At 43.5% G+C, this 22,276-nt stretch overlaps 1 protein-coding gene across 1 annotated transcript in view; it reads left to right on the plus strand.

The window, feature by feature from the left end:
• The first annotated feature begins 13,513 nt into the window (after positions 1-13,513).
• Positions 13,514-22,276, plus strand: part of OAZ2 (ornithine decarboxylase antizyme 2) — a 126,704-nt gene continuing 117,941 nt past the window's right edge. Inside the window, 2 exon segments of the mRNA XM_077262778.1 lie at positions 13,514-13,632; positions 14,124-14,246. Of these exon segments, the coding sequence (XP_077118893.1) occupies positions 13,514-13,632; positions 14,124-14,246 (242 nt within the window).

Here is a 22,276-nt window from a genome sequence, read left to right on the forward strand (position 1 = left end):
TTGTCAGGTTATTGGACCTGCTTGCTGTCATTATATGGATCCTAACAGCACTATGAAATTAAAGTTAAAGTTAGAAGACATTCAAAGACTCAGAGATCAATATGATAAAGACAATGATCGTAATAAGGACAGTTGGTGGGCAGACACCTTCTCCATTCTCAATCCAGCCAATTGGTTCAAAGGAATTGGGGGCTGGATAGCTGGAATTTTGCAAAGTTTGTTACACATCGCTGCCTTTATCCTTGTCACGTATGTAATACTAAAACATGTTCTTTGGTGTATTTCTGTATGTATTAGGAAATTCTGCACTAGGACAGCTAATGATGATACCAAAAGCGTTGTCACCCCTGCTTTTCTCTACACCGATTTCAAGAAGTTACCTGATGAAGATGTTGAAGCCAAGCACATGGCTACCTTCAAAAGATCCCCACCACCGTCATCAAAAATTTGTATTCATAAATTGTAGCATACAGGGAGGATGGCATCAGCCATGTGAAGACCAGTACCCCTCGAGCTTATGGCTTGGGATAGTACCTCTGATGCTGGACATTAGTTAGCAAAATTTATCTAGGGAGGATTGTGAAGGGTTAAACTAAGATCAAAACTAAAGGCTCTATTTTGTGCTTGTGACTCCATCTTGTTGTTTATGAGATAAATTCTGTTACTTAACTAGGCTATAGTTCATGGTTGTTGTGGAGCCAGACTGTTACAGTTTGAACAAGATATGAGACCGGGGGGTGTATTGCTGTGTGAGACTCTCTGACGCACATGCTGTTATGCTTGTTTCTATGCCACGTAGACACGGCCATATATGTAGTTTCCGGTCTTCCTGCATTTTTATAGGTTAAGTGCTGCAAGGGTGTTTTTATACTATTGGTTGAAGTATAACTTGCTAAATACTACAAAAGAAGTGACATAATAAACAGGGTTAGAGATCTACTTTGATCCTCCCAAACAGAGACACGTCTTGGTCTGGTCATTCTCAGTTGCTGGCAACGCCCTGTGGATTAATTTGGAAATCACTTGGTCAACCGTGAAGGGTCACTCCAGATCCTCCCTCAACAACTATATATAGGAGGCAGTGAGGACATCATATTGTATATCCCATATCGATGTACCAGCCTGTTATCTCTGCTGTTTTAATGCAATGGCCAGAGATAAGCAGGAAAAAGTAGGGCCACCGCAACTCGAGGGCCACTGCGTTGGGATTGCCCCCTCAGGCTGAAAAGTGCCAGCCAGGCCTTGCACAGCTCCCATGAGTCCTGTCCCATCTCGTCTCCCTCACATATCTCCCCATCCATCTTTCACTTGCAGGAACGGAATAAGGCACACTTTCCAGTGACTAGTTCTGGCCATAGGCCCCAAACATTGCAGGGATGTCCGAAAAAGACAGTAGCCGGCATTCTCGTGCTGCCTGAACAGCCGGTACTTTTCGTGTCCTCCAGCCCTCTGGCCTTGAACTACTACACTTTTTTTTATCTTCCAATCTAATCTAAAACTATCTCTACCTGACTAAAACCAGACAGTCCTTGCCTTTTACTGGCCTCCCACCTCCCATGCTGGGGCTGATCCCAAACATATAACTGTATCTTATCCTGTGCAATTTACTTCCTACTTCCTATATCTAGTATGCCCACAATTTAATATTTCCCCTTTCTAACTTAATCCCTATGCCCTAAGCTATACCTATGTCCTTTCCCTATATAATAATTATAATTTTATTTCTATAGTGCCATACATATTCTGCAGCACTTTACATTTTAGAGGGGACTTGTACAGACAATAAAAGACATTACAGCATAACAATAATAGCATAAATCAACAGATACCAAGAGTAATGAGGGCCCTGCTCACAAGCTTACAATCTATGAGGAAATAGGTGAGACACGAAAGGTGGATGATAACAATTGCTTTCATTGCTCTGACCAGCCATAATGTAAGAAATCGGGTATTCATATAATGCTGCATGAACCGGTTATCAGCCAGAATATATAAAAGTACAGACACAGAGGGCAATTAAATGCATAAAGTGTGTGAGCGCATGATACGAGGAACCTTGCTATGGTGAAAATTTTGAATGGGCAACACAGGGATAGATTATTAAATGAGTTGAGGCGGTAGGCCAGTCTGAAGAAATTAGTTTTTAGGGCACGCTTAAAACTGTGGGTATTGGGAATTAATCGAATTATCCTGGGTAGTGCATTCCAAAGAATTTGCGCAGCACGTGAGAAGTCTTGGAGACGGGAATGGGAGGTTCTGATTATTAAGGATGTTAACCTCAGGTCATTAGCAGAATGGAGGGCACGGGTAGGGTGGTAGACTGAGATGAGGGAGGAGATGTAGGGTGGTGCTGAACCATGGAGTGCTTTGTGGGTGAGAGAGCTAAGTTTATATTGAATTCTGGAGTGGGTGGGTAACCAGTGCAATGACTGGCACAAGGTAGAGGCATTGGTGTAACGGTTGGTGAGGAATATGATCCTGGCTGCAGCATTCAAGACAGATTAGAAAGGGGAAAGTTTGGTAAGAGGGAGACCGATTAATAGGGAGTTATATTAGTTCAGACGAGAATGAATAAAAGCAACATTAAGAGTTTTAGCAGAGTCGAAAGTAAGAAAAGGTCAAATTCTAGAAATGTTTTTTAGGTGCAGATAACAAGAGCGAGCCAGTGATCGTATGTGGGGGGTGAATGAAAGCTCGGAATCAAGTATGACCCCAAGACAGCGGGCATGTTGCTGGGGAGTATTGGTAGAACCACATATGGAAATTGCAATGTCGGGCATAGGTAGGTTAGTAGAGGGAGGATGTTACGAAACTGCAGCACAGAACTAGGAGAGATGGGGGAAAGCTGACCCTGCACTAAGACTAGGCTGAAACCTACGATGGAGTGGGCGACCCATTCCTTGCAAATAGACCCACCGACGATCCTAGTCTTAACTCAGCGACGACCTATAGAAAAGGGGAAGGAGGTCCCTAAAAGATCTAAGGACTGGGTACAAAAAACAGGTCACCTCCTAATAGGAAAGAAACACAGAGAAGGCTGCAAAAACAAACTGAAAACAGAAACAAAAGATAGCAGAACCAGAGATCCCAGAACTGCAAAATATCAAACACAGAAAGCTGTCTAAGCACCTAGCCAGAACTCTAGCGGATTAACACTGTTGTCCAGCAAGGAATGGGAGGCAGGTGCTGGGTAATAAAGGGTGATGCAATCACCTGACAAAAACAACCCAGCACCAGGGGAAAAAGACCAGCAGTAAGAAAACCACAACAAGATGGCGGATGGTCAAAACAAAACAGATTCTAACAGAGGAAACACAAGGAGTTCAGTTTTTGACAGGTTCAAAAAGGACAAGATATTGGAGGCAGCGGTGAGACAATCACAGGTATTTTGTAATAATGCAGGTGTGATGTCAGGAGTAGAGGTGTATAATTGGGTGTCATCAGCATAGAGACTGTACTGGAAACTAAATCTATTGATTGTCCAAAAGGGGCACTATACAAAGAGAAGAGGAGGGGGCCTAGGACTGATCCTTGAGGAGCCCCAACTGTAAGGTGAAGATGAGAGAAGGAGGAGCCAGGAAAAGATACATTTGAAGAAGTGGTCAGAGAGGTAGAAGGAGAACCAGGAGAGAACGGTGTCCTTGATGGAGCAGAGCATAGTGAGAAGGAGCTGATAATTCACAGTGTCAAATGCTGCAGAGAGCATTAGACATTAGATTTAGCTGTAGATCATTAGAGATTTTAGTAAAGGCAGTTTAAGTAGAGTGTAAAGAGCGGAAACCTGATTGAAGAGGGTCGAGAAGAGAGTTATCTGAGAGATAGCAGATTAGACGAGAGTAGACCAAGCATTCCAGGAGTTTAGCGATGAAGGGAAGATTAGACACAGGTCTATAGTTAGACGCACAGTTTTGGTCGAGGGATTTTTTTTTAAAGTAATGGTTGTATGATGGCATGCTTAAAGGAAGAGGGAAATATACCTGAAGAGAGAGAAAGAGGTTGAATATTTTTGTTAGGTGAATGGTGACAGCAGGGAAAAGGAACTGGAGGAGATGTGACAGAATAGGGTCACTGGTGCAAGTGGTAGGGCGAGACGATGGAAGGAGCCTGATCACTTCTTCTTCTGTGACTGGTTCGAAGTCAGACAGTGAGCTAGCTGCAGTGGGGGAGGGAGAACAGTGCATGGAGTGAAGGGATTTGGAGAAAATTTCCAGTTGAATATGGTCAATTTTTTCTTTTAAATAATTGGCCAGATCGTCAGTGCGGAGATCCGTGGTTGGGGCCTGCACTCTTGGGTTGAGTAGGGAATGAAAAGTGTCAAAGAGACGTTTAGACTATTGGATAGTGAGGTGATGAGGGTGTTGAAATAGGTTTGTTTGGTGAGGTGAAGGGCAGAGTTGTATGTTTTATGCCTAAACTTATAATAGATGAAATCTTCGGACAGATTGGATTTTCTCCAAAGATGTGCGGCGCACCTGGAGCACCGCTGCAGGAAACGTGTTTGCAGCATGTGCCACGGTTGTCGCCGTCTGTGCCGAGTAGTTCTATGTATAGGAGGTGCAGCTTCATCCAGGGCACTTTGCAGGGTTTCATTATAATGTTTCAGTGCATACACTCACCGGCCACTTTATTAGGTACACCTGTCCAACTTCTTGTTAACACTTAATTTCTAATCAGCCAATCACATGGCGGCAACTCAGTGCATTTAGGCATGTAGACATGGTCAAGACAATCTCCTGCAGTTCAAACCGAGCATCAGTATGGGGAAGAAAGGTGATTTGAGTGCCTTTGAACGTGGCATGGTTGTTGGTGCCAGAAGGGCTGGTCTGAGTATTTCAGAAACTGCTGATCTACTGGGATTTTCACGCACAACCATCTCTAGGGTTTACAGAGAATGGTCCGAAAAAGAAAAAAAATCCAGTGAGCGGCAGTTCTGTGGGCGGAAATGCCTTGTTGATGCCAGAGGTCAGAGGAGAATGGGCAGACTGGTTCGAGCTGATAGAAAGGCAACAGTGACTCAAATCGCCACCCGTTACAACCAAGGTAGGCCTAAGAGCATCTCTGAACGCACAGTGCGTCGAACTTTGAGGCAGATGGGCTACAGCAGCAGAAGACCACACCGGGTACCACTCCTTTCAGCTAAGAACAGGAAACTGAGGCTACAATTTGTACAAGCTCATCGAAATTGGACAGTAGAAGATTGGAAAAACGTTGCTTGGTCTGATGAGTCTCGATTTCTGCTGCGACATTCGGATGGTAGGGTCAGAATTTGGCGTAAACAACATGAAAGCATGGATCCATCCTGCCTTGTATGGAGCATCTTTGGGATGTGCAGCCGACAAATCTGCGGCAACTGTGTGATGCCATCATGTCAATATGGACCAAAATCTCTGAGGAATGCTTCCAGCACCTTGTTGAATCTATGCCACGAAGAATTGAGGCAGTTCTGAAGGCAAAAGGGGGTCCAACCCGTTACTAGCATGGTGTACCTAATAAAGTGGCCGGTGAGTGTATATACTATACATAAATCACATTATACATTTAGCACAGTACATTACATTTACTACACATATTAGTACCTATAAGATTCAATGGACTTTCACGTTTTGCATTTCTCATCCAGTGCAATACAATACAATAAAACCATATTCTAACATGTATTCCTGTACAAATACTGCAGATGTTGTCTTTAGGGGGAGAGTTGAATCATGGATTTATGTCATTCTACATCAACTCAGGAATGTGCTCTTCATACCATTTGGGGGCATCACAATCATTGAACAGAAATCAATCACAGACAATAAAACTTTCACACTCCTTATCTATGAACTGTTCCAATATTTATTTCTACAGCTGTTTATCCCTCTCTCATAATGATAGTTCTGCTTCACGCCATTTGTCTTTTCTATTGCATATTTCTGTGCCCTGTTGTGCATAAATATGTGACTCTTCACATTATCTGTTATACTGAGCCTAATGAAGAGACCTGAGTAGTCTCGAAAACTACTATTTATTACCATCTTTTCAGTTAGCCATTAAAAGGTATCAACCACTGAGGACTCTCAGAAGTTACCATCAGCATTTTTGTATAACCAGTTCAACCTATTGTGTACAGGCGACCTCTTGTGGTTATATTAGAGTATAATTCAAATTGAACATACAAAAGATATGATACGTGTTTATATTAAAGTATAATCCAGATTGTACATGATGCCTGAATAATAAATTTGTAGCTATACATCTGGCTTGTAGCACAATGTAGTACAAACTCCTTCTGACACACACATTTTTTTTTTATCGCAATTTTTATTTAAATAAATTTTAAAAGTTTTACAGGAAAATGAAAAAAAAAATTGCCATTTAAAATTTTTCGAGGACTTCCGGGAGGCGGAGCTAGTGAACGGCCGCTTTTTAATAGAGCTCCTGGACCTAAAGCGTAAATAACACCTAAAACGCTGATTTTTTCACCCAGAATCCAGGATAAGGACCGGACAAGGGATACCGGAGGTAATCCCAGCTATCCGGTTTCCCCCCGGGAGTCAAGAGGCGCAAGCAGCGCCGAGCACATTGCAGCACCCTGCGCAACTTCCAGCTTGCAGGGTCGGAGGCAGTGTAAAGACCGACAGGAAAGTGTGCGCGACTCGCAGCAACACCGAACTAGGTCGGTGAAGAAGGCAGGAGCCGCCGGAGAGGTCCTGAGACATACAGGGGCAGTGAGCTCCGGAAAGGCGCTGAAGTTCAGCGCGGGAAGAGAGGGCCAGCAGGGTCGGCGGTGGTGGAGGAGGCTGAGACCGAAGGAAGAAAAGAGAGCGGCATACAGAGGCACTAACCTAGGTTGATGAGGAAGACAGGAGCTGCTGAGAGGAACCGGAGGTGTGCAGGAGCGGTGAGAAACTTCGGAGAGGCGTAGAAGATCAGCGCGGGAAAAGGAGGTGAGCCGGCGCCATCTTGCTTGAAAGCACGACAGCACCTACAGCTCACTGCGCACAGCCAGAGGGGAGAGGTGAGCAGAACAGCAGCTATAATAGCTGCCACAAGGACAAGGTGAGCAGCGCAGGGGTCATATTTATTATCTCGGCATAAGGGGAGCAAGTGACAGCAGCGAGATCTTAAGCTGCCAAGAGGAAGGCGCAATAGACCCCCACCTCCTACCCCCCCTCATATTGACTGGTGGAGACTGGTAGCAAGCAATAGCGCCGCTGTGGGAGAATGGATGCGATGCTCCTGATTTAAATCAGTCACAAGGAAAGAAACATTTCTGCAAGGAGGCATATCTGTTGTAGGGTGATTTATAGAATCTGCATAGCGTAATCCGGTACTGGCTTTCATCATAACTCTATAGTAACTATAGTATCATTGCATCATATTTGGAGGTCACAGAGTTTTAAGTGAAAGCCCACCTGAAGTGATAATGTAAAGGACATTTAGATTCATCCCCGGATGTAGTTATCAAGCACAAAGATATCACTAACAACTTAACAAATATCTCAGGCTCCCATCTCACCATGGACAAATATGTGGGCAAAGGTACCAAGGCCGGCAGAAGCTCTACACGTAACCAGGCTGGCACATCTCCGGTATCATCAATGGCGGACACCATCACAGACAACCCACAATCAATAGCAACCACTATCATAGAACGGTTGATGCCTGAGATAGACAATCGTTTGGCAGCTTTTCAAACTTCATTGGACACAATAGTCTCACAAGTTAATACCCAGGGAGCACGCATAACTGACGCAGAACAAAGAATATCTGATCTGGAGGACTCTACCATAACTCTCACAAATAAATTAGATGATAAAGAAAAGATTATTTCGGATTTAATAGACAAAGTAGATGACCTTGAAAACAGGTCCCGTCGTAACAATCTGAGACTTATAGGCCTCCCAGAGTCGATCCCTTCCTCAGATCTGGTAAAAATCACATCTGAATGGTTGCCTAGAGCTCTTGGAGTACTGCCAACATCAGGCGTCGTGGCCATTGAAAGAGCACATAGACTAGGACCCCCAAGAGGAGGAGAGGGAGGCAGGCCGCGTCCGGTCATTTTCAAAATCCTGGATTTCCAAGATAAAATTCGTATCTTGGCAGCATTCAGGAAACAACGTACTCTGTTGTATGAAAATCACAAACTATTACTATTCCAGGACTACTCGGCCGCCATGGCAGCTAAACGCAAAGCATTTAATCCTGCCTGTAAAATTTTGGTGGATAAAAATATTCGCTTTAATCTGCAGTACCCTTCGATTCTGCGCTTTGTTATGGATGGGAAAAACTGGTCCTTCAGCGATCCAGGAAAGGCTCTGGAATTCCTTCATGAAACATCCCCGGGCTCACTCTAATTCTGTTAAATCCTGATAAGATAGCTATTTCAATATGTCATTATTAAGTGATATCTTGCTTGTGCTAACATTTTTATGCCCTTAAACGGCATGTTTACTTTATATGTTATGTTCACTTTAAGGTTGAAGACACTTGTTGTTATTGTTATAGAGTTAAATTGGGAAGAGAAATTGGGAGGGGGGGATGGGTTCTGCTTGTGTACACTTAAATCTTGGGTCCAGGGAGATCTTACGCTCACTCGCTGGGATGGGTGGGGATCTCATATACATCTTATACAGGTGGGTCTGATGGTCACCCGAAAAGGGATAGGTTAATGACTAATCAGACAAGCACCAAAGATACCACTATCCGCTCTTTACATTGGTGCTCATGGAATGTCAATGGACTTAACACCCCGGTCAAAAGGAAAAAAGTTTTACATTTCCTGCAAAAACAGAATTTTCACATTGTTTTTCTCCAAGAGACGCATTGGGTTAAGGGTAAACTCCCTTCTATGTTTAGCAGAAAATATACACTTTGTGCTGAGGCCTCATATACAAAAAAACAACGAGGAGTAGCCATATTGATATATAATGGCCTCAACTATGAGATACTAGACACTCTAGAAGACCCTCAAGGCAGATTTCTGCTAGTCAAAATCATGATTGAGGGATCGTGTTTCAACCTAGTCAACATTTACGCCCCAAATGCACCTGAAGTCCAATTTCAAGTCAAACTACGAGAGAGATTGGCGGGATGGGATACGTCACGGGTGGTCATGGGAGGTGACTTTAATGAGGTAGCAGACATTTCTATGGATAGATCTAACCCTAGGGATACTCATCGTTCAATGCAGGGTAGTGGCATTCAATCACTAATAGATCACTTTGATTTGATTGACGTATGGAGGCTACAACATCCTTTGGAGAAGGACTACTCTCATTACTCACATGTACACGATACACATGCCAGGATTGATTGTTGGTTATTACACGAATCTTTGATACCCTTAGTAACACACTCAAACATACAAAATATTCATATTTCGGATCATGCCCCGGTAACGTTTCAGTCCAAATTAGTATCCCCCATTCACCAGGAACGGAGGTGGCGCTTTCCTTCATACCTATACCAATCAGACGATTTTAGAAAATACCTACAAATGTCATGGGAAGTATATAAAAATGATAACCAGGTCCACTGTGATAGCCCACACCTGTTCTGGATGGCCTCTAAGGCCGTGTTGAGAGGTCAAATCATTTCTTACGTTAGTCATAAAAAGAAAGACATAATGGATAAAGCCAGAGTTACACAAAAATCACTAACTCAAGCATACAAAGATTTCAAATTAAATAACACTCCATTAACAAAGGAAAAATACTTAAGGGCAAAGGAAGAGGCAGACACTTTAGCTCATGAATTGGCTTTATTCAACTTAGACTATCAAAAACAAAAATATTTTAAATGGGGTAACAAGCCGGGGAAGGTGTTGGCATCTCTCACTAGACCATATAGGAAACAGATGAGAATACACAAAATTCAACAACGCAGTGGTCACACCCTGATTAAGAGCGAAGAGATAGTGGATGAGTTTCGTTCTTTTTTCAGTGAGTTGTATAGTTCAGAAACAGGGGGAGGAAGCGGGGAATTCCTCACAAACAGCCTTGCCCCAACGCTTACGGAGGAAGAGAGAGAGACCATTAATTCCCCAATAACACCTTCAGAAATTGTACAGACCATAACTAAACTTAAAGTATCTAAAGCACCCGGCCCAGATGGGTTCAGTAACGAACACTATAAGATCTTGGGTTCATGTATAGCTCCCTATTTGAGTGAACTATTTAATAAGATAGTTGGACTTGGTCACATACCAGACTATTTCAATGAGGCGGTGGTTATTGTTCTCCCTAAACCGGGTAAAGATCATGCTCAGGTCAAAGGTTATAGACCTATTTCATTATTAAATTCAGATTTTAAAATTTTCACAAAAATTCTGGCAGACAGATTACAGAAAATAATGCCAAAATTGATATCACCACAACAAACTGGTTTTATTCACGGGAAATCCATTACATTCAATATTAGGACAGCGGTGAGTGCAATATCCTATAGTAGAGCAAATAAACATATGAAAACCATTGTGGTAAGCCTAGACGCAGACAAGGCGTTTGATAGAGTATCCTGGAACTATTTGTATGATTTGTTATCCTTCCGAGAGTTTGGTCCGTGGTTTAGTGAAGCGGTCAAGGCAATCTATAGGAAGCCACTGTCCAGGATATCCGTGAACAATGTTCTATCCAGACCCTTTGAGATTCAGAGGGGAACCCGACAGGGATGCCCCCTGTCTCCACTATTGTTCAACATAGCATTAGACCCATTTCTGAGAAGGTTACAAAATGAGACGGCATTTGAGGGGGTGAAGGTGGGAGCTGCATCGGTAAAGATCTCGGCCTTTGCTGATGATGTGCTTTTATTTATTGCCAACCCAGTCAGAGCAATCCCGGCCATTATGCTTATTTTGGAAAGTTTTGGTAAATGCTCTGGTTTCAAGGTCAATTACAGTAAATCTGAAGCCCTAGCAGTTTTCAGATCCGGGAGATTGAACGACCCCACATTTCCATTCCATTGGTGTCAGGAATCTATTAAATACCTGGGGATAAGGTTGCCTGCAGACCCATCTATTTTATATAGAACTAATTATAGGCCATTGGTCTCCTCCATAATTGATCTTCTCCACTCCTGGAAACACTTCTCACTGTCATTCTCTGGCAGATGCTATTTAATTAAAATGATAGTTTTTCCTAAACTGCTTTATGCCTTCCAGACTCTGCCACTGCTCTTGACTCAATCGGATAAGGATCTGTTGAACCTAAACTTCCGAAGATTCATTTGGGGGATTGGAGGTAGATCACGCATTAGTCTCGCAAAACTACAGGCATCCAAATTGGAGGGTGGTGTTAACTTTCCTGATTTGGGAAGATATAATTTAGCGGCTAACCTTAGATATGCTATTGATTGGATTAGGGGTCTTTCTCACTTTGCAAACGTTGAAATAGAGCAACAATTTTATCCACACATTTCACTACCATGTCTATTACATTTGGGCGGGGAGGAACTCCCAGTGGGAATACAGGACCACCCATCACTTTGGCAAACGATGCAGACTTGGAGACAATGTAGGAAAATTAGTGGTTTAAGATATAATTTATCTCCATTCCAGACTTTTTTGGGAAACCCGAAATTCATGGAGGGCTCCACACCGTCTTTTTATAAGATTTTGGCTTCTCAGGGTTGCAGGCAGGTGGTAGACCTCTTGGATCTTAATTTCTCAATAATATCTTTCGAAAAGGCATCACAACAATACCCATTATTTAATAATAAACCGTTTTTATTTCTTCAAGCGCGTAGCCTGGTTCAGAAATGTCAGACACGGGGGGAGACGACGGAGGGGAAGACCAACTTAGATAGGTTCATTCGGAATGTAAAATCTAACCCGGCTTCTATAAGTATCATCTATTCATTATTGCGTAAAAAATGGGTGGGGGAAGGGAAAACCACGGGAGTGGCGAGATGGCTGAGGGATATGCCTGACTTGGAGGTGAGTGACCTTTTTGAGGCCACCATGACACAAAGGAAAATTTTACCATATAGCAGTTATACCGACATGGCACTTCTAATATTACATAGAGCCTATATCACACCTTGCATGCAATCTAAAATGTCCCCATCTGTCGTCTACTCTTGCTCCAAATGTAAAGCCCGTAATACTGACATATACCATCACTTATGGAGTTGCCCGCAAATTCGGGAACTTTGGGGAGAGGTACATAAAGAACTGCAAAAAATTTGTGGAACGGGTTTTGCACTTACCCCACAATGGGCTATTTTTAATATCCTAGATGAAACATCTCGAAAATTACCCAAACATATCAAGGCAACACTTACGATATGGGCTTCAGCAACTAGAAAGAGTATTTTGCATCAGTGGTTGAATCCTTTAGTTCCTTCACTCTCTTTCATTCGCACAAAAATACAGTATATATTTAGAATGGAGTGGTTGGATGCATTGACTAACAAAGAAAAACAAGTAGGTAAATTCTTTTCTACATGGGTTACTTTTATTCCATCGCTCCCTTTGGAGACTAGGGAGAAGCTGAGAGCACAATTTGAAAATACCCAATGGTACTTATTGCAGCGGATAGGTGGTGACTCACCAATTCCTTGAGGTACCCTTATGGTTGGATGTACACAAAGTCCAGAGGTTTGAGTTTTTGGTTTGGGTAGGGGTGGGAGGGGTTGGGGATACATGATTGTTAACATTATCACATTTCTGTATCATTATCATTGGAAATGTATGTTGTGTATTATATCACATTTTAAACTCTAATAAAAAGATTTTCAAAAAAAAAAAAAAAATTTTTCACTATCAGTTATAGGTTGTCAACCAATATTATTCTGTAATAATATTTTAACTTTCGGTTAAGCATTTTCAAGTATATAAAGTGTAAAAGCTCACGAATGAACAAACACAGGCTCAATCAGAAGGAAAAAAGGGGGGATATGATATAGAATGTTGTGACCTATTAATATCCATCTTATATAGGTCATATATTTAACATGGCCCAAAAAGAATCCCAGGGAGACCAAACAACGTTAAATCTCTCTACAATATTGTCATTAAGGGCTGTCCGGTACTAAAAGTTCCTGATATCCTTGATGCGAGAATATAGATCTAGTTGGGAAGGTGGAGAGGTTTGTTTCCAATGGTAGGAAATCAAATAGCGTGCTTCTGTTAACATATGTAAAAGCAATCTAATGGATCTCTTGGATATGTATTCAGGAAAAATATTTAATAGAAAGAGCAAAGGATCTAGAGGGACTTCCACTCCAAAAACTTGCTTAGTGAGGAGTTGAACTTTCACCCAAAACTGTTTAATCAAAGGGCAGTCCCAAAAAAATATGAAAAATAGAACCTCCAGACATGACACAATGCCAGCAAAGGGAAGGAATACTGACAGACACTGTTTGATGCTTTAACATGGTATTTAACATCCTATTTCACTCACAGTACAGAATGGATTAATCGTGGAGCGAGTAGTAAAGATATTTCTCCAAAGTGTCCCAGGAGCCATTTTTCAGCACCACAATGTTGCTCGTGCTACTGTGAGCCTCTGTGTTGCCTAAACATGCTACCATGGCCTCCAGCATCTCAGGACTTGACTCCCATCTAGTATATCTAGAATGTCACTGGCAATTACAAAAGAAGCTGCCAGCTGCGGATCTTGATTATGTGTGTCCAAGTGTATTCAGCAAGTAAGTGCGTGTATTTCTGCATGTGGAACTCATACTCAATAAATCAAGATATTTTGAAATTTTGCTTCAATTTTTTTCAGAATTTGGATGTCATTAATATGACTATCCATACTGTAATTTCTATTATTCCACTACTTTGATGCTATTTCAATACTGAAGAATATGTGTATATATTATATGCAGAATTATTACAAGCCTACCTAAAATGCTGCAGAATACAATTGTTTTGAAAAAAGTGTTAAGAGTTTATTGTTATCAATTAACAAAATGCAAAGTGAATAAACAAAAGATAAATCTAAATGAATTCAATGTTTGGTGTGACCACCCTTTACTTTTCAAACAGCATCAAAGCATAATTTCTTCTAGGTACACTTGCACACAGTTTTTTAAATAGCTTGGCAAAGATGGTGAACCAAAAATCTTGGAGAACTAACCACAGATCTTCTGTGTGTGTAAGCTTGAGCATATCCTTCTGTCATAATCCCATACAGACTTGATGATGTTGAGCTCATGGCTCTGCAGAGGCCAAATTATCATTTCCATGACTCTTTGCTCTTCTTTATGCTGAAGATAGATCTTAATGAGTTATTAATGACATTGGGTGTTTATCTTAGGTATTTGTTCTACCACAGCAGGGGTGGGGAAACTTTTTTCTGCCAAAGGCCATTTGGAATTTTATAATAGCGTTCAGGGGCCGTATAAAAATATTAACTTAAAAATTAACAATTGCAGCTCCCCCAACACACAGTATAGTGCAGCTCCCCCAACACACAGTATATTGCAGGCGCAGCTCCCCCCACATACAGTATAGTGCAGCTCCCCCACATACACTATAGTGCAGCTCCCCACACACACAGTATAGTGCAGGCGCAGCTCCCCCAACACACAGTATAGTGCAGCTTCCCACACACAGTATAGTGCAGGCACAGCTCCCCCACACACAGTATACTGCAGCTCCCCACACACAGTATAGTGCAGGCGCAGCTCCCCCAACACACAGTATAGTGCAGCTCCCCAACACAGTACAGTGCAGCTCCCCCCAACACACAGTACAGTGCAGCTCTCCCCAACACACAGTATAGTGCAGGCGCAGCTCCCCACACACACAGTATAGTGCAGCTCCCCAACACACAGTAAAGTGCAGCTCCCCCACACGCACAGTACAGTGCAGCTCCTCAACACACAGTGTAGTGCAGCTTTCCCCACACACAGTATAGTGCAGCTCTACACACTCACAGTATAGTGCAACTCCCCCAACACACAGTACAGTGCACTTCCCCCAATACACAGTACAGTGCAGGCTCAGTTCCCCCAATACACAGTATAGTGCAGACGCGCACACAGTATAGTGAAGCCCCTGCACTCACACATACACACACACACACACAATAATGCATACACAAATACTCACACAATACTCATTCCTCCTCGTTTCCTGCGCTGCTTCAGGCTCTGCTGCTCCAGTCTCATCGGCTCCACTGCTGGTACAGAGTGGCGCATGGTAAAGTGACATCATCGCGCACCCACTGAGTCACAAGCAGAGGAGGTGTGATGGGAGAGGGAGCGTCTGATGTCTGATGTATCAGCGTCTATGATGCCGATAAGTTGAATGAGCGATGGGGCAGCCCCGGCCCACAGAGCAGCCATCCACGTGCACCTCTGCAGAATTAAAGGGCCCACGGCCAATAACAGGCAAAGTGGGTGCGGCTTGCAGTAGATGATATCGCGGGCCATATACGTTCCCCACCCCTGTGTTACAGAATAAATTTGGAGCAAGTCAGACACCTGGTATTGCATGATACATAAGTATCTAACTGTAATTATCACCATTTCGAGCACCATTGATCTTGACCAAATCCCCAACTCGATCTGTTGAAATATAGTCCCAAACTGGCAAGGAACCTCCACCATGCTTCACTGTTGCCTGCAGCATTTGGGGCAGGCAGACCAGGCAGATGCCTGGGGCCCCCACTCACAAAGGGGCCCCCCTGCATCTGCAACCCCTTTATGAAGTACCCAGTGGTGTACAGCAGTGAATAAGCAGTGAGTCCTGGAGCGTCTCTCCCAAACCCCCTTCCAGCCCCCCTCTCTCCCTGCCTGCAGTCAGGTTAGAAGTTGCAAGTGAGGGGGAGGGGCCCGATTACAGCACAGCAGACAGAGGTCAGAGCCGAGCCAGGAGGACGATGCCTGCAGCGCTGTGTGTCTGTGTCCTCTCCCCTTATCATGGCTGCTCCTAGCATTGTCCTAGGGATGGATCTGTACAAGTGAAGCCGCAGAACCTGGTAAGTATACATGTATATGTGTATCTGTGTGTACATGTGCAGTATACAGTGTGTGTGTCTGTATATGTGTATATAGTATGTGTGTACATATATACAGTATATAGTATGATTGTGTATATCTGTGGTGCATGTGAGTGTATATATATATATATATATATATATATATGCACACACATACACATGTACACCACAGTATATAGTATGTGTATGTATACTATATTTGTATACTGTATGTGTGCAGTATATTGCGTAAATATATAAACTGTATAAGGCTACGTTCACACTTTGCGGGTTTTGCCGCGGATCCGCAGCGGATTTGACACTGCGGATCCGCAGCAGTTTTCCATGCAGGGTACAGTACAATGTTACCCTATGGAAAACAAAACCCGCTGTGCCCACGCTGCGGATTTCCGCGGAAAAAGCCGCGCTGCTTTTCTGCGGAAAAAAAGAAGGAGCATGTCACTTCTTGGTGCAGAATCGCAGCGATTCTGCACCCATAGGAATGCATTGATCCGCTAACTTCCCGCATGGGGCTGTGCCCACGATGCGGGAAGTTAAGCGGATCATGTGTGGATGGTACCCGGGGTGGAGAAGAGGAGACTCTCCTCCAGGCCCTGGGAACCATATTTTGGTGTAAAAAAAAGAATTAAAATAAAAAATGATGCTATACTCACCTCTCAGCGCTGCCCGCGGCGTCCGGTCTCAGTTGCTGTGCGAGCAGGACCTGTGGTGACGTCGCGGTCACATGACCGTGATGACGCCGCGGTCACATGACCGTGACGTCACGAAGGTCCTTGTCGGCACAGCCGCCTGCAGCACCGAGGAGATCCGGACATCAGAGGGTGAGTATAACCAATTTTTATTATTTTTTACATTACTATTGATGCTGCATATTGCTGCATATGCAGCATCAATAGTATAGGCGGAAACCCGCAGCGGAAACCGCGGAACAAACCGCGATAAATCTGCAGAGATAACCGCAGCGGTTTTGCCCTGCAGATTTATCAATTCCGCTGCGGGATTAACCCGCAGAGCAGGCCGCAAAGTGTGAACGTGGCCTAAGCATGTGAGCATACTGTATATCTAATATATAAAGCTGAATGTGTGCATGTGTGTGTATGTCCGGCATTGGCATCTGCACCGTCGCAGCTACAGCCACAAAATTTTGCACAGTCGCACGTCTGGACCCCGAGAGCGTCATAGGCTATGTTGTGAGGCGAAATTTTAACCCCGCGCTTTCCAATTCACCAAACAATTTTGCCCCTATCTACATAATGGGGAAAAAGTGAAAGGAAAAGTGTTGGAGGCAAATTGACAGCTGCCAGATGTGAACAAGGGGGACTTAAAGAATGAGAGCGATGGCGCCAAAGAGTATATACCATACAGTTGCTAAGGTGGGGCACCGACATGGGATACTCACCACACACGGGGATATGAACACACACACAAAATGCACCACACACTACCACGTGCTTGAACACATATATCACCCTCAGCACACATTTCACCACACATACGCCAACCTCGCCACATAAAAGTCGAAACACAAAAGTCACCGCTCAAAACTCGCCACGCGCAAAATTCGCCACATGCAAAACTAGCCACACGTGCAAAACTCACCTCATGGAAAACTCGCCACATGCAAAACTTGCACACATGGAAAAATTGCCACATGCACAAAAGTTGCTACACATGCAAAAGTTGCCTCACACAAAACGTGCACATACTCAAAACGCACCACACATAAAACTCGCCACACGCAAAACTTGCTACACACAACTTGCTACACTAACCTGTCACATGCAACTCGACACACAAAAAGTTGCTACAGGCGTGTTGCCACACAAAACTCATCTCACAAAAGTCGCTACATGCATGTCGCCACACGCAACTCAACACACACAACGTGACACATGAAACTCGCCCTAAAACACACACAAGTCTGGAATTATCCTTCAAAAATAAAAATCTGATTAATAAGCAGACAAACTACAAGAGTAACAAATGTACCATATAGGAAATACGGCAGCTGTCAGTCACATGACCTGTCTATTATGTGTATGTGTGAGCTAATATATACTGCCAGGGGGGAGGGCTTCCTGTTGGCTGGGGATTTATCAGGCTGCCAATTTAGCTGACAAATACTAAGGTAAAAATACTGACCAAATAATGTGTGAACGAGGTCTAATACAGGAGGAGATGACATACAGGTACATACTATATACAGGGGAGATGACACACAGGTATATACTATATACAGGAGCAGATGACTCACAGGTATATACTATATACAGGAGGAGATGACTTACAGGTATATACTATATATAGGAGGAGATGACATATAGGTATATACTATATACAGGAGGAGATGACACAAGTATATACTATATACAGGAGGAGATGACATACAGCAGGTATATACTATATAAAAGAGATGACTCATAGGTATACAGAGGAGGAGATGACATTGACATACAGCAGGTATATACTATATACAGGGGAGATGACATACAGGTATATACAGGAGATGACATACAGGTATATACTATATATAGGAGGAGATGACATACAGGGATATACTATATACAGCAGAGATGACATACAGGTATATACTATATACAGGAGGAGATGACACATAGGTATATACAATATACAGGAGATGACATACAGCAGGTATATACTATTTACAGGGGAGATGACATGCAGGTATATACTATATACAGGGGAGATGACATACAGGTATATACTATATACAGGAGATGACATACAGGTGTATACTATATATAAGGGAGATGACAAACGTATATACTGAGGGGAAAATGAGAGGTGTGAGGTGAAAATGAGAGGTGTGAGGTGAAAATGAAAAGGTGTGAGTGCAAAATGAGAGGAGTGAGGGAAAATAGTGGAGTGATCGGAAAATTACAGACGTGAGGTCGAAATGACAAGTGTTAGTGGGGAATGAGAGGAGTGAGGGGGAATGAGAGGAGTGAGGGGGAAAATGAGAGATGTGAGGGGAAAATGAAAGATGTGAGGGGGAAAATGAGAGGCGTGATGGGAAAATAAGAGAAGTGAGGTGCTATAACCACAGATATTTTCTATGCCCAGGCAACGCCGGGCTCTTCAGCTAGTACTGTATATAAACTGAATGTTTCTGTGTATATACTTTATATAGTGTATGTTTCTATATTTCTAAAGTATATATAATGTGTGTACATGTATAGTGTGTATCTCTGTATATGTGCTGCTTATAAAGTTCTGTAATTGTAGTGTCGCTATAATAGGAATCAGTAGTTTACTGTATTTTGCGGATTATAAAACGCTCCGGATTATAAGATGCACCCGAAATTTGGAGGAGAAAAATAGGGAAAAAACTTTTTTTTAATAAAATGGTGGTGCTTCTTATAATCCTTGCGTCTTATTGCTTACTGGGGGGTGGTGAAGCGGTGTCCCAATGTTGCTGCTGGAGGAGGCAAGAGTGAAGCATTGCTGCAAGCCGCAGGCTGGGATGAGGGGGTGTTCAGATGTGTGGCTGCGGGTGTTCGGTGCTACGGGGCCGACACTTTGTGAAAGGCCAGAACCCCTGTAGTTTATTTATTTATTTATTTTTACTCATTTATATAGCGCTATTAATTCCACAGCGCTTTACAGACATTAGTGGCACTGCCCCAATGGGGTTCACAATCTAAATTCCCTATCTTTGGAATGTAGTAGGAAACCCACTCAAACACTGGAACCAGTTGCATGGTATGGTTTCCTATGCGGTGGAGTCCTGGGAAAATGGCTGCCGGGGGCGGCGCATGCGCAAATGGAGATCTCGGCACCAAGATCTCTGGAGATGAGATTTCAGTGCTGAAATCTCATCTCCTAAGATCTTGGTGCCGAGATCTCCATCTGCTCATGCGTCACTCCCGGCAGCCATTTTCTCGGAGTCAACCCCACAGGAAACCATGCAACTGCTGGGGCTCTGGGCTTTCACAAAATGTCGGCAGAGCCCGCGCAGCACCGTACACCCGCAGCACCGAACACAAGCAGCGGCACACCGCACATGCGATCACCCCTTCATCCCAGCCTGTGGCCTGCAAAGACCCTGGACCCTGCTCCACCGCGGCTGGTAAAGTATATCTGCATTATAAGACGCAACCCCCATTAGAGCCTGTTCACACTTTCTTTACTGCTCCCGATGCGTTCTGCCAGACACGGACAGCGGCCACAAGACACTTTTTTTTATAAATCTGTTGCTGTCATCTTTCAGCGTTTCTTTCCCTATTCAAATGAATCGGACACAAAAATACAAGTGAAAAGGCTACACAAACGCTGAAGATTTCCTGCCAATACTGTAGATCAATCCGCAGCAAAAATGGTGTGTGTGAACAGACACAACAGGGGTTTTCTGAGAATGTAAAAATAATTAGCATGAAATGATAAATCCCCTGCGACTCCAGCACTGATGCTCTGGGGGTCTCTGCCAGTCTTAGCACTGGGCTGCAGGGGTCTAGCGGCTTCAACTTATATTATAGCAGCAAAGTGAATAATAACCATCAGGGACCCCGAACCATCGGCCAAGGAGCCAGAGGGGATTTAGATGAGTAGGTTGGGGGACATGTAGGACTTATTTTTTAATCGCTTTTTATTCTGCTGTGAGGTAGGATGTGGAAAAAGATGGCAATTCTGCTGTTTTCTATTATGTGACTGTACAGCCCCCTTCACACCGATCATGTGTTTCACAGATGCCATGTGTTGCCCTATTTGACCTACGGTGCTGCACTCAAGTCTGTGTTTTCCCAGCAGCACAGATGACAAGGGCCAATACAAGTCTATGGGTCCGTGTAAACATGCCATCCGTGTGCTATCCATGTGCCGTCCGTGTTTAACATGGAAAGTATAGGAGAAGCTTTGTAATTTCATTTCCATTATCCATACCGGAAAAACACGGATGGCACATGGATGGCACTCTGATTGAAAACACTGGTGACACCGATAGCGGTGTAACATGAACGTGTTTTATATGAACATGGGGGCCCCACTTTGAATTTTGCCTATGGCCCCAATTTGTCTAAAACCAGCCCTGGCCTGCAGACACTCTATTGTACCACTCTCAGCATTGAGGCAGTGATGTTACCCCAACACAGCTTCCAACCTCTGATATCATACATATAATGCCACTGTGAAGCTCAAGAGGGAACATACCATGGGTCAATCTGCAGTCCTACACGGGTGTAATACATTTGAGTTTTAAAATGGATATAATAATACATAATAACAATAATAATAATAAAAAAAATGTACTTTAAAATATGCTCCTTTCAATTGTTTAGTTATTTTTTTGCTAAATTCCCAGTAGGCATATATTTTGTTTATGTACAAAATCTGTTTGAAGGGGCAGTCACACAGCCATATCAATTGGACCGAAATTGGAACACAATGCAGAGGCTGGCCGGTGGCTCTGCCAACTCGAGCGTGGCAACTGCATAGAAATACATGAAGGTGTAACGCTCGAGGTCAGGAGAGCCGCCAGCCAGTCCGTGCATTGCGTTACGATCTTGGTCTGATTTATGCAGCTGTCTGACTGCGCTTTTAAACAGTTATTTTCCCTGTTTTTTTGCGTTTGTCTGTAGCACATCTAAATTTCAGAATTTATGCAGATATTTCTTTATAAAAGTTCTCCACCTAAATGTATAAGTTTAAAAAATAGATACAGATTTGTTCTAGCAGGTACCGTATCTTTGCATATTGTTCCTAACTAATTGACAATTGTAAACAAGCTCAGACTGGCCCACAAGGGTACTGTGGAATCAGTTATTACACCAGGAACATAATGATCACAGTTGCAAAGGGTGCGACAGCATCACAGCGACTAGGCCCAAAGCAAAGGGAGAGTGCTGGTGTCAGTTGAAAAGTATTGTGGAGCTCCTTGAGCTGCATTATCTATAAATGCCACTGACCTATCACAGGCCCGCTACATTTTGTCAGGCATCCCGTCACAGGTGGCACAATGATGTTACAACATTGTGCTGCCTGCGGCAGACAATCATGGAAGAAGAAGGAGTTGCTCATCATAGGAGGGACAGGTGAGTGGAATAATTTTTTTTACTAGGTGAAGAGTGCCAGAATGGGGGACATTAATACTATATTGGGGCCAGTATGGACAGGGCTGCCACCAGGAATTTCAAGGCCCCATACTACTGTAGTGTAAGGTGATAGACCGACCTCGGGTACCCGCATGCCGGGTCTGGAACTAGAAAGGCTGCATCCTCTGTTCCCAGGGGGAAGCCTGAGTGAGGCAGACCTTTCCCTGCTGCATGAGGGAAGCATGAGAGAGAGACGGGGCTTCCTGGTGACAGGAGGGGGTGGAGAGAGCCAGA

This window comes from Ranitomeya variabilis, chromosome 5 (assembly GCF_051348905.1).
Source record: "Ranitomeya variabilis isolate aRanVar5 chromosome 5, aRanVar5.hap1, whole genome shotgun sequence".
NCBI classification, from domain to species: Eukaryota; Metazoa; Chordata; class Amphibia; order Anura; family Dendrobatidae; genus Ranitomeya; species Ranitomeya variabilis.